At 44.9% G+C, this 18,441-nt stretch overlaps 1 protein-coding gene across 1 annotated transcript in view; it reads left to right on the forward strand.

Moving 5' to 3' along the window:
• Positions 1–12,369, forward strand: part of tbc1d22a (TBC1 domain family, member 22a) — a gene marked incomplete at both ends in the record, with an annotated part of 108,694 nt that extends 96,325 nt beyond the window's left edge. The window contains one exon of the mRNA XM_079236345.1: positions 12,241–12,369. Coding sequence (XP_079092471.1) covers positions 12,241–12,369 — 129 coding nt within the window. The remainder of the gene's footprint in view (positions 1–12,240) is intronic.
• Positions 12,370–18,441: the final 6,072 nt, after the last annotated feature.

An 18,441-nucleotide genomic window follows, 5' to 3' on the forward strand; every position in this document is an offset into this window, starting at 1 on the left:
TCTTGACATTCGTGGTCCCCAGAGGATGAAGCCAACTGACCTCTGTATTTCCTTGAGTTTTATTCTACCTGCACCAGCAAGTCAAAGTTTTCCTTCACCTGGAGAAATATCTCAACATGTCATAGATGGCTTGCCACAATAATGTGTTAATGTATTTATGATCCCCAGAGGATGAATCATACTGACATGTCCTCTAGCGCGACCGTGAGGATGACAGGGTTTGTTTTATAGTGACGTATCTCGACAAATATTGGACAAATTGCTCTAAAATGTCTTGCAAATAGTCTTAGTCCCCAGAGGATGAGGCCTTCTGACTTTGGTAATCCCCTCAGTATTTCTTGCACCACCATGGGGTTTACATGTGTGTTTTTAGTGAAAGGTCTCGACAACTATTAAAATGATTGCCATGAACTTGTATAAATGTTCTGAAAGGGAACATGCTTATAAGACATCTTCAACTTTTAAAAGTTTGTGAGAGCACATACAATAGTAAAGAGCCCTGAAACTGTCCGAAGGCAATACGATGTTGGCAGTCGAGATAACAATCCAACACACGCATTAATGATTTCCAAAAATCAGTCGTGCCTTTTCAGCCTTCAACATGCATTTCAAGAACCAACATGCCCTTCCAGCTAAATAATAAAAGGTTTCCGACCTGTTTTCTCATCAATCTGCGATGAATTGCTAGACCAATTTCCCCAAGCCTGGAGGCTAACTAGATGTGTAGCAGCTAGTTAGCGCAGCACAACATTAATAACTTGTTGTTTTATGTAATAGATGGAAATTACGGTTTTGATTGATTGGTGCTTTGCTGAGTTGGGAACTTATGTTCGCTCTGCTGAAATGCATTCATTACTTCAGTCTTGGTTTGAAATCTAAATGCTCTGTCATGGATTCGACCACTAGGTTGGAAAGCTAAAGGTTAAAACTCTCAAATACAAATGTGGGAGTTGGAGAACAAGTTGTTCTTTCAAGGTCTTTTAGTTTGATACATATATATAGCCATGTAAAGCTGCTCAACCGTTGCAGTGTAGTCACTCCCTCTACACAAGTGTGAGCTAATTGTCTTTAATTTAAAATATAGGATTCGGAGAGCGTCAGTGTACGACAAACTGCCGGCGAGTTTCATGCTGGCGGGTCCTGAGAGGGAACACGAATGATTAATTCACGTTAATGGTTTTGATTTAAAAAGCCATGCAGAAAGTCATTTCAAAAGGATAATTCGTGCATTGTTATCAGACATAGTAAGGAGAGTAAGTGTGAATCTCCTCTCCTGGTTGCGGGGATTGGATTGGTTAAGCTGCTAAATGTAAAGCAGGAGGAGTGCGGCACTCCCCAAGCAATCTGCCTTCCACCGTTCCACCTCAGCTAGCACACCACTGCTAACTGCAGGCCTGGGCTGCTGGGATAAGTTTTGGCGTACACACACACACACACACACACACACACACACAGACACACACACACAGACGCACATTTTCATTTATTTATGTCACTCCTAGCCACATGCTCATACACACAACAACATAAACATGCTCATACACAATTCTCTCTCACGCCGTACAATTCTATTCACACACTCACTTTTGAACACAGAGATATTATGCAGGTCTGCTGTTTTTTCTTTTAGCAAGGCCAGTACTGTCAGCGCCATTTCCCATTAGTCCGTGCCACCTGCAGACACCAGCAGGACCGCTGCAGAGCTGCATTTAAATGACGATGAGAAACCTCCGCACTCTGGTCCGTAACCCTGCGTTTGTGGAGCTGTACCTCATTCTGGAAATTAGACAATTTCCAGAATGTTTGAAAAGCGCCCCGAGGTTCAGATGCAGCAAATAACCTTGTTTTTCAGCGATATTTTGAAATGGAGTAATAAGACACAACCCGACAGCCCAAAAATCAGGGGGAGGAGGGTTCTTGTCAGGCTTTAGCACAAATGTCAACTTGTTATGCATGGCAGCTTGAAGGGATTCATTGCTCTGTTGGCAAATTTAGCCATTTTGTAATTCGTCTCCAAAGATGAGTTCGTTCAAGTCACAATTCCAATATTTCCTGGCTGTCGAGCAGGAACCTTTTGCTGCTCATATAAACTACCCTTTGCTTATATATCTGTTCAAATTATGCCTCTTCATTTTTCCCAAAGTATTCGGCTTACACGTATGATTCAACTCGAGTTCATGTGCTTTGAAGTCGGCAGTGATGTGCAGCAGAAGTGCTTCATCGCATTTCATAGTTTAAAGAAAACGGCAGATTCTATATCTATGCACTCTCCATCTCTAATGTTGAATGTTTTTCTAATGCATCAGAGCACATTAACTTACATAATATTAGACCACTTGTGCATTTGGTAATGTAAAACTATATTATATTGTCTAGCAGCAAAACATATATTTTATGTTTAACACACATCTCATGCCGGTCTGTTTTTGTATGCCATGCATATTGCCGACTCTTGCACCGTAACAATTATTAAGATGAATACAGCGTGCATGCTTAAGTCCTTGCACATAATAAAAGGTGATTAAAGAACCAGCTGGCTGCTAATTATATGCAAGACCTACCTCATTAATGTTTACTGAATGTAACGTGCTTAATGTATGAAGTTGATTTAGATGTAGCATGTTTTAAGGTTATGAGACTGTAGTATTTATGTTTCAGCTCTCATTTGTGTCCATTCACAAACAAAAGCGAGCTCCCATTTGTCAGCATGATTTCCGTGGCCGTCAGTGGAACTTCTTGATCTCGGGCCATCTCCCGGTTTCCCTGAGATTTCATTAGTGAGCGTGGCTGAACAGTCCCCGTCGTGAGGTTTTTCCCCCCACCGCGATCGTTAATGTGAGGCCGAGCGTTTATGTGAAAGCAAACCTATTAGCACGGTGTAAATGGGATCTGACTGTCGCTGCAGACGAGCTGAAGTGAGGAGAGAAAGCGAAGGGGTGGAAGAGTGAAGGAGGAAGGCCAAGATTTGTTTTCACTTTAATTAATGGTGTGTGAGAAACTGTGGACCTTTTGTAAATGTCAGCGTCTGTCCTCAGATCAGTTACGTGTGGAGAACGGCTTGGGTTAGCCGGCCTCGGCAAGAGAGGAAAGGAGGGCACTCCAGAGGAACTGGAGTGTTCTGGAAATGTCAGCACTATTTCAACGCGGGCCCTCTGTTGAAGATGAATTCTTCTATTCTGTCTGGAATTCAATTTGGGAAATGTTTGTTTGCCAGTTAGTTTGATTAAAGTACTTTATTATTATTTTCCTCTTGGAGTGATGGGACAGTGATTATGTTTATTTTCTCTGAAGCCTCAGTTAGTAACTGCAGCATCCGCACATACAACGCACCCCAAATGACACGGGTTTGGAAAACTGGAAGCCTTATTAGAGAATAAAACAAAACTCCCAATACAGAGACGCAACAATAAGTGAATTGGGCCACTGCTGTCTTTTGTCCGTCTGTTTTCTGTTGGGAGAAGATGGTGTGCAATTAACTTATTTTCTACTTGAAATATGCTAATGTTATGCACATATAATAACTATGTGTGCTTCCCCTGCCACTGTTGCCACTGTACACTGATAAAAAGATGAAAAAGACATCAGAGTGCTGTTTCGACAAAACCCTTGTCCTAATAAAACCATTGTTGTGCTTGGCGGCAAGACCATCTTTTAATGTTTATTTTGGGGGAAACTAAATTCAGTCTAATTATCAGAACAAAGTGTGTCGCTGTCAGGACGCCAGGACAAATGCTTCAAAACTGGATCGGCACATCTGGTCTGGGGATATCCTTTTTCTCTGTTTTTTAGTGAAATGAATTGTACATGCAACATCGTATTTGTCTTTCTATGATGTGATATGTTGACAAGATATCAATCATTCCATTGAATCTAGCCACCAATGCCTTGGTCAGTAACTGTATTATTTATACGTCTTCAGGGAAATTACTTAATACTTTCCATGAAGCTTTGAGGATCAGTTCTGGAGGGTCATATTCATTGTTTCCTCGCAGCTAATTAGAGTTTTATGTACATGCATTGCAGCTTGATCCCTCCTCTGATTAATTCCACATTTCCCCCCCTATTTATCACGACAAGACCTCCTCATAACTTTCTCCCTCGAACTTGGCTGGTATCGAGGAGGCTATCAGGGGTTTGCAGCTTGTCTGATGGATGGCAGCGTACTCAATAGCGTGGAAAGTGAGACAAGGCCACCCCTGGTAAACAACTTTTAATAATCGCCATGCAGATTGAGTGCCGCGCCGATGTGGCACATGAATCTATTCGTGCCAAAACAATAGGAGGAGAGGGGCGGGGACATAATATGTTGGAAGTTAATTACGTAGCCCTGCCTTATATTCTGTGACATCCCTCTTTCGTTGCTCTCCTTCCAACTACACACTCTCCATCACTGACAAGTAAAGTTCACCGTGAAGCTAACTCGCGTGGGCACGAGCGCTGAATCATTGCGGCGCACGGTTCTGATGACCAAAGCGGCGTCGGAAAAGGTCGGCAGCGATCAGTCACGGCGTGCCGGTGAGGTATAAGGGGGAAAAAAGTGAGGGAGTGTTTGTGTGTGCATTTGTGTATGGGCACGAGTTGTTTATTCGCAGCGCCGTGGAGACGCGTCGTTCTGTTGATCAGTGCACGCGAGCCCAAGTTTGCCGTTGCCAGGAGTCTCTGAGAAGCATTTATCAGCGCCGGATAATCGTGTGTGGGATGATTAGCTTTCAGTCTGAGTTTTCTCATCACCGACGGCATCGCTGGCTGAGGTTTATCCACAAAAGCGAGGAAAATAGAGATACGAAGAGAGTGCGTTTTATAGCTTTTTTTTGGGGGGGCCTAAAGATAACAGAATAACAGAAGATGTTCTGTCAGCGCGTAAGCCAACTGCGTGCTCCCCTGCTCAACTCAGTTAAGACACAAAAATGCCAAATAAACAGCAATATCGACCCGTTTGTGAGGAATAAACAAACTGCAGCAGCATGCTGGAGGAATAGATTTTTTTAAGAAAGAGGGGGGGAAAAGAAGATTTGAGGAATGGTCTGGGTCATGAACTGAGACATAAATATTGAATTTTTGATTGAAGTGTGCAGTCAAAGCAAGAACTGAGGCGTTTCTGCTCCTGGTTGTTTGGGGGGGAAATCCTGGGATCATGAACTGTTGATTAGGGTGGCATTAAACTTTCTGAACTTGGCAGTGGGTGACGGCTGGAGTACTACTGTTGAGGCACTATTTGTCTTTTTGTATAATCTAGCATAAAGTCCCAACGGCCTCTTCGAGGCAAAGCGGCCATTGTGCGTTCGACAGCCAATTTTTTGCGGCGCAGCGGTCTGCGTGATGCTCGGCAAAGAGCATGCGTGTTTTAAACGGCGTGAAAACGAGTGTTCGGGAGGTAACGGCGCAAGCAGAGAGGCCAAACGGTTAAATATCGACTTGCTCCTGATCTTTGAAGTTGGTGCGTGCCGAAGAGCGGAACCGCTCGAGCTGATTGAAATATCACCGTGAAGGCTTCAATACACGGAGGAAGGCACGGACAACTGTTTCAAACCTCAGATTGCTTTCTGGCTGCATTCTGTCCAGAGGTCGTGAACCTGTCATGAACCGGTGTCGGCTGGCACAGAACGGGTGCCGGGCTCCGACCCCGCTCACGGCGAGCGAAAACAAACAGTTATTTTTCTCACGGGAGAATATCTATTTACTCATGTTTTATTTTTTCTGTTTTAATTAAGACCATTAAAATACATAATTGGATGGGGTGTCAGTAGGAGTTGGAGTATCAGAACCATCCGCTCATCTCTTAACGCCAACGCTGTTGGTTCCGTGCTTTCAACCAATCTGTCATCCAATCTCATTCACACTCACACAGTATTTTCATGACCAAAGGTTGTACCACAGCCCACATGTCCCCTTATCTTCTCCCTCTTACAAAGACACAGGACTTAATAAATCTGTTTGTTTTGCACACTCGGGTGTCTGATGTTGAACTGCTGCTCAACTTGATGAAAATATACTCACAGATGTACTAAAACAGTGTCTGTTAGTGCGTAGGTCATCGTATTTCATTACTAATCCTGCTTTCTCCCATCAATCTATTGGTGGGGACGCGATGGGTTTATGAAATGCTGCTGGAAACATGTACGTGAACTTAGGTCTTTTTGTTCATGTTGAAGATCTGTACCCTTTCATTGCATATACAAAAGACTACATACAGTGTATACAATGTTACGTGCAAAGCTGTGAGCTGACTGACTCGCAGTGGATGATTTCCGTATGAATGCTGTGTGCTCCCACGGCCCGATAAGCCTTGAATGGAACGATGGCATACATCTGTACTGAGCGATCTGTTCTGCTGATTAAACTGTGGTAAAGTAATGCCATACGTAAAGGCAAATTAAGTGATAGGCATCAATGTGTAGCTTGTGTACTCTTGTGTTGTCATTAACTTTGTTTTTGTTTTTAATGAAATAAGTATTTCATCAAATTGCAGAAGCTTTGGAACGACTGGCGGTAAACACATAGCTAGGGGTGATTAAATAACCGGTTCCGTTATCTGACGAGGGAAAACGCAGCGGCATGTTGAATTAAACAGCTCTATAGAAATTATTGTTTTCTGCAGAGGGCAGGAGAAGACTTAAGTAAGCTAGCAGGCTGCCACTCGATGTAGTAACAGACGGCTGTGTGGCGGCAAAGCCAATGACGCAACTTCCTCTCATCTTCTGAGACATCTTAAATGAGGGTATAACAACCACACCGGTTTACCTGCAGGAAGCCGTGTGTGGCAGCTGGCAGTGGTACTGTAACACGCTCCACGCCGCGCGGCTCGAGCGGCGGCGGCGGCGTATCAAGCGTTTTCCCGGCCAACCTTTTCGCAAGACAACTTGGCTTTGTCATCCTACGTCAGCGCCTGCCTCCCCACGCTACAGCGCCCCGCTCCCACATTAGCACCCACTGTTTGCCAGAGTGCCCATTTTGTGTAATTACACGAACTACAGCAAGCTAATGGCCCTGACTGAGCCGTGCCTGGGCCCATTACACCTCAGGGTGCTGCAAAACACCATTACCGACATCCAGCAGCCCACGGTGTTTGTGCACGTAGGTGACGAGCCCGTGCGCGAGCAACCCTTATCTACCCATGTAGATGTGCTGGTTGGAAGGAGGTGGTGGAATAATACACGTCAAAGGAGCGCAAGCGAGCTCGTCAGCGCCAAACCTGTCATCTCGCCCCGAACCCCGTTCATTTCTCCAGGGCTTAGTTGACGCCGCAGGAATAACGCCAAAACGCCGCTCAGGACTTTGGTCAGTCATCGTACGCACTTCACTTGGCGCCATCTCAACCTGCTAGCAAATGGGCTATTTGGTTCACAAGGAGAGTGGGCTTTGATTGTGTGTTTTATCTACTTGTGTTTGTGTGTGTGAGTTCGTCAGAAGCCACCGTTACAGCCGCCGCGTCAATAGTATCGGCCGTCAGCGCGGGTCATTGCGCACCTCCACTCCCACGCCGTGTTCCCACAGAGAGAGTCGGCAGCGCTTCTCATTAACCGAGGTGGAAGATTCCTCCACTGAACTTGCAAATTGTGAAGTGAGGTGGGAGCGATGAGGATGGAATGTGTTAACTTGGCTCGCCACCGGTCAGATGCAGGTTAAAACAATAACCATACACACGGCAAGCGCATCGCCGACAGCTGTCTGTGTGTATTCATTACGTTATCCCGTTCACTTCCTTTGAAGGAAGAGCCTGAGCACTGACTCTATTGACAATCTGCTTTCCCCTCACTATCAATACCCATTAACCACTTTAAGCCTCGCCAAGCTTAGGAGATGGAGAGCTAATTGCCTTCCTTTTGTAGCCAACTGTATACAGTAATGGTGGATCAATGTGTTTGTTAGTACTGTGGGATAAATGGGTATTCACGCCTGAATAACCACAAGATCCCCCCCCCCCCCCACACACACACACACACAGACACAGACACACAGACTTAATAAGGCTACCTACATAAACGCCGTACACACCTAGAGTGCACATACACACACATTTCCGTCTCCTTTTTCTGTCTCGCCTGTACTTTTTAATCAACTGTATCATCTCTTTCACTGATTTATTCATAATACCCACACACACATACCCACACACACACCTTTACTACCCACAAACACAGGCTAAGCATCCATCCAAGCTAATGCATGGCACAGATTCCCCCCCCCACACACAGATGCACACACTCATTCACGCAAACACTCGTGGCCTCTCAGCGTGGAGTGTAGCCACCTGTGTGCAGTGAGTGCAGCGTCTCCCCCACCCCGACAGCGAGATGTATGCAATTAAACCGTATTAAAGTCAATAGCCCAACAGAAGTGATAGCCAGCAGATGGTTGCCACGCAGAAATACGCTCCTAACGAAGCTCCTCAGTCACCACGGGCGTGTACATGTGTGGCGGGCGTTTTGCATGCATGCGTACGTTTGTTTGGGTGCGTTGCCCAGCGGCTGTTGCACTCGAAGCGGGACTTGATTAGACACCCGTGGTGGTTGGTCCTTCTTCTGCAGAAGAGGAATGATTACATATTGTTGATTTACATAAATCAACAGAAGAGGATGGGGGGAGAGTTGAGAGGCATAACCCGGTTCTAAAACATGACATGACAGAAAAGATCTATTTATGCACTTCATAAAGTTTTACCAAACATATTGACTTTTGGAAGGGAAATGCATCTTCAAAGGCACGTGATTCTGAGCGCCTTCCCGATCGTGGTAATGCGGACATGACGTTCCTCCCAAATTATTGGCCCGAAATATGTCAATCCAATGTGTGTAAGACAGGCCATCAGATGCCAATTAAGCGTATGTTTCCACGCACTGATGACTTATGGGAATTTGACTGTGTCCGGAGCGCCATGAGTCTTTTTTGCCGCTTGATACAAAAAGCACAATTCGCTTGTCATTTCCCATGACCAATCCAGTGTTTCCCATTCATTTTCTGGGGTCCGCCACAGTTTCTTAATGGGACCGGGCGGGGCTCCCAGTGCAACTGTCTTCACCGCTCATATTTACACAGCCACTGTGTTTGTGATTAAATTGTTTCATCGAGGACGACGTTCTTCACAGATCTAGCCTGCAGTGCACCAGATTGATGCATTTTGAAAATGGTTGCCCTTATACAGATGTCATGACACAAAGTAATGCACAATAAGAAGATATACCTTCTTTTTTTTTAAAGTTATTCTATGAGCGAATTACTTTACTGTTGCCGTCTAAAATATACAAGCCAACACTTCCCATCCCTTGTTTCAAAGGTTTGCTTTAAAACAACATCAACAGCATCCTAATTGCCTCGTTCGCCTGTTAAAGCTCCAAAGAACCCAAGCCTTCAAAATGAATTTTTAAAAAACGGAGGAAAACAAGACTCTTTTAGTGTAGCGATGCTCCTCAGCATTTATCACTTTCACTACAAGTCGTGTGCATTTAGAATACAGTGTTGTTATTCCATAGGGAAGATGTTTTTTTCTTTCCTTTCCGAAGGGAGGGGTTCGTGAAGAGCCTGCGGCAGTGAAGTACAGTAGAGGAGTTACACGGTGTGTAGCCTGAGGCATCAGGACCCACCGGGGCGATGTACAGAGTACTTGCATTCACATAAATACATAGCACACGTACCCATGGACCGCGTGTGATTGAACTAGTTATAGTATGAACACGTCTCTTCTTCTTCTTTGGAGCCTGGTCCCTCTTTGTTCCAACTAAATTAACTAATTGTTATTTGTATTCAGCTCAATGTGCCTGACAGATGTTCAGCGTGTGTTTTCTTGAGCATCTGATTGCTGTCACGTGAGCAGACGACCATGATAACACGATCATAAATACGCAACACGTGTCGACGCGCAGCCCTTTAGCTGTGAGCAACATTGTTGCTTTTCCATTGCGTTTGTGTGTGTGTGTGTGTGTGTGTGTGTGTGTGTGTGTGTGTGTGTGAGAGAACGGGAGAGAGGGTGAGTGATGAAAAGGAGGGGTGCGCTGATAGTGATGCTCGATTGAATACAGATGAGAGAAAGGCGAGCTGAATTCTGATCAGGCCGCCTCCTCTCCTTCCTCCGCTCTTCATCCCTCACAGCGAGGAAAGAAATAAATACTTGAGAGAAGTGCGTCTTTCTGAACCAAAAGGAGGATTATAAATCCAGCCCTTTCAAGGTCCAGGTCCAGATGGGTGGGGGCATCTATTACAGTGTTTTTTGAAAGTGCAGAATTAACAAGCAGCTGGATTTTGATGGTCGTGATAAGGAGCTGTAGAGTCTGATCATTCTGTTTCAAGTTTGGCCGCTTTAGTTCAAGCAGTGCTCGCTCACTGCCTTAAAAATGTTTGAAAAAAAAATCATCACGAGCTTCTCTTTTGCTGAAGACAAAGAGCAACTTTTCAACATTTAGTGTATGTCGAACCTGGGATCCGCCTCCAAAGGTATTCAGAGATGAAGCGCGGCTGCGGCCTAAATCTGTGTAATCTGGCCAGGATGGCAGATTTGAGTTTAATTAGTCGAGGGGAAACTTTAACATTTTCCACCCTCACTCGGAAAATGCAAATGCTTTTTGTTGAGAAGTCATCAGGGTCGTCTCACCGGCTCATTAAAAACGTGCGAGGAAGGAAAAAAAATTAATGGAGCCAAACGCCATCAATTTAATACGTAGGAGGGGTAACATAATACGAGAAAAGGGGCCTCGCCGTGGTGCATATAAAGTTTTGTGTAGGTTGACTTTCGCAGCAGTTGTAGAAAGACAAAGTGGTATTGGGATTTACTTTGATACTGAGACACGGAGGTAAGGAGAGGATTTTTTTATTTTTTTGCATCCAAATATGTCGACAAGTGTAACGGGGTCCGATCTCTCAGGCGGGAGCGAACGGCTCGGGAGTCGACAGCAGAAGACCCGACGAGACTTCTTGTCCTTTTCGTTGTGATTATCAACACCGTGATTGGTTGTAAACCCTGTTGTCACGGCAATGATCCACACACACACACACATATATACACACACACACACACACACACACACACACAGATTCAGTCTGTCTCCCTGCTAACCAGTCTCATTCCCCTTTGAGAGAGAGGTATTAGATGGCGAGATTAAACTGTGTGTGTGTGTGTGTGTGTGTGTGTGTGTGTGTGTGTGTGTGTGTGTGTGTGTGTGTGTGTGTGTGTGTGTGTGTGTGTGTGTTGCTGTTGCCTGTCTTCTCAGTAACAGAGTAATGTACAGAACAAGAATCTGGGGAAAGGCTTGAGCTCCACAGAATTGTACTTTTTTCCCCGCCTCTTTATCTTCCTTCTCTCACAGCTGTTATTACAGCACTTTGACTGAGTTCATAACATTGGACACTCAGGAAGAGGCAGAAAGCAAGTGGAACTGTGCCGGTCTGCTGTTATACCTTTTTATTTTCGGCTATACCTTGAATAAAGAAAGTAGCACTTAAATGGCACTTACTTATAGCACTTTGTAGTTTGACTTTCTTGAAGAAATTGTACTTTCTTGACTCTTGTTCTGAGGTTGAATGCACTTATTGTAAGTCGCTCTGGATAAAAGCGTCAGCTAAATGAAATGTAATGTAATGCTGCACTGGCATTACCCCCGATGGGTGTACTTTGTGCGATCCCAAATGCAACTGCAGCTTGTAATAACGCCGCTAACATGGTTTTGGGCTTTGTTGTTTTCAAATAAAAGGATGTATGGGGCCTCATTCCTATTGGGTTATTGGCATGCGATCTGGATCTGCTCCACAGATCCTGACATGTGATCACAGGCCTTTTAACCTGGTGTTAGTTGGCGGTCTCTATTGTGTCCTCGTTGAATGCTGCATTCCTTTCTAACCGCTATTTAACAGTGCGTGTAGATCTGAAACAGAAAAACAAAGGAGAAATGTGTTGCATTGGAATAGAGAGAGAGAGGGAGGGGGAGAGATTCTGTAGGGAAGAACAGTGTAGGGCCCATTTTCAAATGAAACTTGATTATTTTTTGGTCGTTTGATCATCAAACATAAGAAAATAGTGGAAAAATGGCCATTGCAATTCTCCAGAGCCCGAGGTGACATCTTCAACCGTCTTGTTTTGGCTGCACACAAAACAAAACCCAATGATATTACGTTTACAGTGAGATGAAAAGAGAAATAATCGTAACATTAGAGAAGTGTTTGGCATTCCTGTTTATAAAGAAAAAAATGACTTACTCGATTATCAAAATAATAATTGCTCTAATTGAAATCTTTTTTCTTTTCTTCCCACAGGGTCTGATGATCCTCCTGCAGAACCTTCCCACGATGCACTGGGGCAATGAGGAAGTGAGCGTACTGCTGGCTGAAGCCTACAGGTTGAAGTTTGCCTTCGCTGACGCGCCCAACCACTACAAGAGATGATGAGCGTGGCTCTCTGCAGCTGCTCCCCTCCTCCTGCCGCTCTTCCTCTTTCTCCTCTTCCTCCTCGCCTGCCCCTGCAGTCGTCTACTGAACTACGAGGCTTCTCTTCCTACGGGGAAGGACCTCTCCTTTTTCTTAACCTCCCTTTCCCACGATGCCCAACGGGCCTTTCAGCTACTAAGAGATTTGAATCGAGCGTTGGCCGAGAGGACGCGCGGCGTAGCATTTTAACACGATGACGTGGAGCCTTTTTAAAAGTTATTTTTCCCTGATGTGCACTCCTTTCAGTCCGGGGCCAGAACCCTCTTCATCACTGACGACCACGACTTTTTATTTTATTTTTTGGGAGTTTGGCCCGCTCAAGCTGACTCCTAGAGTACGACCTCAGCACCGCCGGGAGTTTAGTCCGTACGGCAATACATTGAGATTTGTTTCCCGAGGCCAAAGTGTGACCTTTTTTTAATTATTATTATTATTATTATTATTTAATTTGTTTGCAAAGACAAAGATAGAGGGCCAAAGGGCACTGCACTAGATGGTTTACATATCTGAGCCCGCTCTCCTGGTCACAACACCACCTGGAAGAACATGACCGCTCCTGTTTTTCTTTCTCCTCCTGCTGCTGCGTGACGGGAGCGACGCAGGATGTTTTCCTTTCTTGACAAACTGCCCCACTAGGACTTTACACACACAGAGAGATTGTCAGTCTGAGGGGAAACATGACTCCCTCCTTCTACAAACCACAAACACCAACTCAATCCGCCCCGTCATCCCGAGCCGTTTGGAGGAAGAAAGCTACTCATCCCCCGCTCAACCCGCTTATACATGAAGGGCCGAGCCCCGAGTCTTATAACCCCTCCTCCCACTCCTCCCGAACCCAGGACTACCTCAGAACACATTTGTCGCCAAAATGAGAAACATGCATCGAAAATCGCCCTCGCCGAAGCTAAATTTGGAAAATTCACACACACACACACACACACACAAAACGTGCTTCTTCACGGGGTTGTTTTTGAAGTCGAGTTCTGAATGAACAATTTTGCCTTAATGAAGAAACACACTGTCTTTGTTTACTCTCCCCTCCTCTCCATCTGTCTTTTGGGGCCCCGTCTTCGTGGGTGAACAAAAGAAAGAAAAGAAAGGAAAACGCAACCTTGCAATATGTTGTCTGTCAGTTGTGGTGTTGGCGCAAACGAGTCTTTGATATTTCGCTGAGAATTTATTTCAGGAGTCGCTCATCGGAGCGTTTTGGGGATTCCAACAGTAGGCGCGGATGAAAAGTGTGAAGTGGTTGAGCATCCGTTACAGAATGAGTCAGTATAACACTTTGATTGCACACCCTCCAAAAAAGTAGTTCCATAAAAATAATAAACACACAACTTAAGTCTTCAACCCAAGATTTTGGCGAGAGAACAGCTGTAAGGCCAATAAATCATGTGTAGCCAACACCAAATCTGTTTCCATATCAAGGTGTAGCTGAGACCATTGCCCCCTCAACTGGTCTAGCAAAATTTGTCTGGTTTTAAAATGTTCTAAATGCATTTTCCCTTCGCAAAGGGACGCGTTGCTGTTAATAGCTAAATGGAGTGGAGCATAATCATGGCTTTAAAACGTCAATGACAGAAACATGACTCGCCCTTTGTAATGAAAAATACTTTAGCATATAACGAGCTGCACAGAAATGAACAAAAGCGGCAGGCGCATTGAACCAGAACCTAATTGTTCTTGCTTAACGCCGTCTGTCTCCGTGTCTTTGCTGCTCCGTTCATATAGGGCACATGGGACGTCTTACCCAGAGTCACTAGCACCATATTGGTGTAATGTTGGGAGGAGTGTGTTAAGGGGCGCTGTGTGTTGAGGGGAAGGTGAATCAGATATTCATGACATAACACAGAGCTGTTAGCGTCTGGAGTCTCCGCCAGGATCCATTATTGTCACCCCGGCCCACAAAGACGGTGTGCGTAGGTGTGTGAAGGGGAGAGGGAAGGGGAGAGAGAGGGAGGGAGGGAGAGAGAGAGAGAGGGACGGGGGCTGTTTCTTTTTGAAGTTTCAGCGCTTTTTCTGTGAGAGCTGTCAGTCTTTGATCACACTTGGGATACATATTATTTTTTTTTCCCTCAATCTGCACCAGTTTCACCCTCATCTCCCATGCTCTCTGACAAGGAAAAACTACACTTAATTTTAAAGTCTATAGCCTTCTTTCGCTCTATCTCTCTCCCCCCTCCCTCTTTTTGTATGAGATGTATTCTTTCATTCGGCGCGTTTTAAAAAGATTTGTCTTCTTTGGTTTTTATTTTTTTATGCTGTTTACATGACAAGCCTATTAAGTTGTGCCTGACTCTGGATACATGAGCGAACGTGGTCGGATTTACTTTTTTTTTGCTGTTGGAAGCAACAGTATGACATTTCGCATTTGTTGTGAAAAGACAAGACTTCTTCTTTTTTTGGAGGTGTGTGTGTGTGTGTGTGTGTGTTAGCCACCAACATGAACATTTAGATCATTCTCCGGGCATTTTAAGAGCTCAAACTTGATGGTACACCTCCCCTCACAGCTGGCCTGTCGACCTTTGGATTTCTCCACTTGTTGAAGCCGTGTGCATGGGGCTGTAATGAGGTGGAGTTTTAGTTTTTTTTTGCCTTTCCAAAACCAAAAACACAAGAGTAAAGAAAAGTGTAAAGAAGCTCTAGCTTAACCTAGAGTTCCTGTCACACCATTAACTAACTACATTAGTTTGTGCGGTTACAGGTTATGTATATAAAGAAAGGGGTACGCGTGTGTGTGTGTGTGTGTGTGTGTGTGTGTGTGTGTGTGTGTGTGTGTGTGTGTGTGTGTGTCAAGGCAAACAGGGTAGGCTTGAGCCCCCTCATCGAATTATTCGTAGAGTTTATCTATTTTTGCTGTAACGACATATTGCAGTAATCCCCCCTCAACAAGACGTAGCTGCCTGCTTTGTGAAAAGTGACAAAAACACATTCACACGATGCTACCGATCTCAAATCAGCCCGTAACCCACAGTCTCCACACACACACACACACGTGTCTCCATGGTGATGAAGGCCTGGGTGGTATCTGGCTGGAGCCCGTTTTTCTATTAGCCCACACACACACACCAACACACACACACAAGGCAAGCTTCAAACATTCTTTGGAGCATCTTCAGGAGGGTATCCTTAAGTAACATTTTCAGCTGCTTTCATTTCTTCCTTTTTTTCTTCTCTTCTCGCTCTACTTCTCCAGACATGAAAATATGTTTATGAAAACCCAACTGGAAAAAAAAAATCCTTCCTCCATGTCTTTTGCCTCTTGAGTACTCAGAGAGAGAAAACAATTCTAATAATACTAGAGCGTGTGGGCGACAGGAGTCGTGGTTCTCGAATTTAAAAATGTGTACAGAGAAGATTTTGAAATAAAAATCTGTAAATAGAAAATGTAAATAAATCCTATATATGACAAAATTGCTTTGAATAAGGCGTCATGCTGTGTATTCATGTTTTCTTGTTGTGTGTGTGTGTGTGTGTGTGTGTGTGTGTGTGTGTGTCTCTGTGTGTGTGTATGCGTGTGTGCAGTTGCACTCCAGCTCAAGGTGCGATATATTTCAACGCTCCCAGGGTGACGGTCTTTAATACGCTGAAAATGAGGAAACAATGCAGATGCGTGTCTGCGGATGCATTAGCCGGGCCGCGGCTAACAGCTGCGCTAATTTGCCACATGTAGCTAATTGTACCCGTCGTATTCACACACACACACACACACATACATACATACATACACACACACACACACCATTCCCATATACACGGTGTAACAGGTAAACACTTCTCGCCCGATCCCCCCGGAGGAAATGGCAGCGCTAGCTTGGCTAATGAGATCTCTCTCCTTCTCTCTCTCAGTGCACGTGTGTGATTCAGAGGACGGCAGGGAGACAAAAACCTGAGCTAGACTGCATTCGCTTGCAAATGAGTGTGTGTGTGTGTGTGTGTGTGTGTGTGTGTGCGTGTGCGTGTCAGCCCGCAGTAGAAGCTCCCGCGCTCTCGTTAGGCTGACTGATGTTTACACAGGCAGCCAATTATGGAGTGCCGGTCACTGAGGACTCCAGTCACTTTGTGGGAAATTAAAAATACATTAAAACCAACAATGGTCGCAGGAAAGCGACCACACATACTAATGTGTGAAAAAAAGATGAAAGAGGTGCCAACAAAGGACCAGCTGGAGCACACTATGAAGGAAAAAATTATATAGTTCAAATATTAGCAAAATCAACTGTTGCTTTTATTGTTTTCCTCTCGGCCATTTTCCTCTGCATATTTTTTTTGAAGCTTTGTGTGTGTACAGTATGTCGCTGTAATAGTAGCAGCCTCTGCTGCGCGCCTCCTGATGCCCTCCTCACTCCCCCCCATGCACGGGCCTGTAAACCACCACTTGCCAGCGTGAGTCCCTCTCATCGAGGGCTCACGCTGGCAAATGTTCCATCATTCTGGGATCACTAAATGCACAAATGTCGAGGCAGACTTCGCGGCACTTCTGTGGATTTTGTAAAGCCCGTGCCTGAAATCCATTTCCCGATTCAATTTCTGAAGGAGAGGAGCCAGCGCGGCGACGGCGTTATTGTCAAAATGAGGGATAACGCGCAGATTGAGGATGTCTCTGGAGGGGATTTCAGATGCACTGCGGAGGCAACTGGCAACTGTGATGTAAATCAGTTTAAATTTCAAGTTTGTGCCGAGGCAAACGGAGGGGAGCAGACAAGCCGGCGGTGAATGGAAAATGACTCCTGGCTGCTTATTTAATGTTTTAAAGTTGGCACAAAATACATATATACATACGCTGTGACGCCGGCCTAATACCAGTTCCATCCCCTCAAGTCGCTCGGCACCAAAATGTGTTGCGTCTCCATTATATCCACAGAAGTGAGTCTCTTAGGACTAAACTACAGCTCCTGACTGCTTCGCCTGGGTTCGTCTTGAGAGGTCAAAGGTCATCAGGTTATCACGTATAGTCACACTTTCTTCATTTGGAGAACAATTCCTCTCTCTGCTTTAGACTTTAGAAAAGCTCCACTATGTTCGGAGCTGCCAGAAGAAGGTCTTCATACAGAGACACGTGCTGCCACTCTGTGGGAGAAGTGATGCTAATCGACGATTATGAGCTTATTAAAATATACATATATATGTTCTTACTGGCCTTGTGTGGGAGGCAGAGTAGAGCACATACTCATTCTGGGTCTGTAACGAGCAACACGTTTGGCAGCAATAAATCAAATTAAATCAGAGATATAACGCATTGCAACGATGGATAGGACTGAATCAGATTACCCACAATGTTAAATTACAGCTGTGTACATGCACTGTTTATGGCAGATTACTGACAGCCTGTTGCAAAAAGGGCTTATTGCTGATATTAATTAATGTTGGGAGGCATGTGTCCACATACAATCCAGGTCAAATCAAGTGACGCTCATATCTCCCCCCCTTTAAGTCGCCGTTTTGTCGGCTGTGATCGTCTTAACAATAGAAATGCATTTCTTCTGCTGTAATCGTTCGATTATCTCCTCCAGCTGAGAGGATGAATCTGATCTCCTGCACGCTGACCCTGATAATCCGTCCGCTAAGAAACGCAGCAGGCACAGCTGATGTTAGCAGAGAGATTATCACGGTCACCGTGCAGGTGTTTTTGGTTTACCCAGCATGCTGTTGGTTTACTCTGGCATGTGGAACTCACGGCAGGAGTCGACACAAAAAACGCTGACATCACCGCGTGATGAAAATGATATTTGAATACTTTCAGAGACATGTTTGTGCGAGTCGGTAGGTAAAATATTACATGTATATTAATGGGACGCTGACACTTAGTTGCTGAAAATGTTCCTGCTCCTAAGATGTGGAACAGTGTGCTCCTGCGAGATTAAATTGGAGGGCTATTTAAAGAATGCACTTCATCTGAACCCCTGCAACAAAGAAGTGATCTGTCCTTTAATTTCTTCCGTCACATTCTCAAATCTGAGTGTCAGACGACTCGACTCGAGAACTGAGTGCCGACAATTATGGAGCCGAGCAGTTATGAACTCCGACACG

Source organism: Taurulus bubalis (assembly GCF_910589615.1).
Source record: "Taurulus bubalis genome assembly, chromosome: 20".
Classification (NCBI taxonomy): domain Eukaryota; kingdom Metazoa; phylum Chordata; class Actinopteri; order Perciformes; family Cottidae; genus Taurulus; species Taurulus bubalis.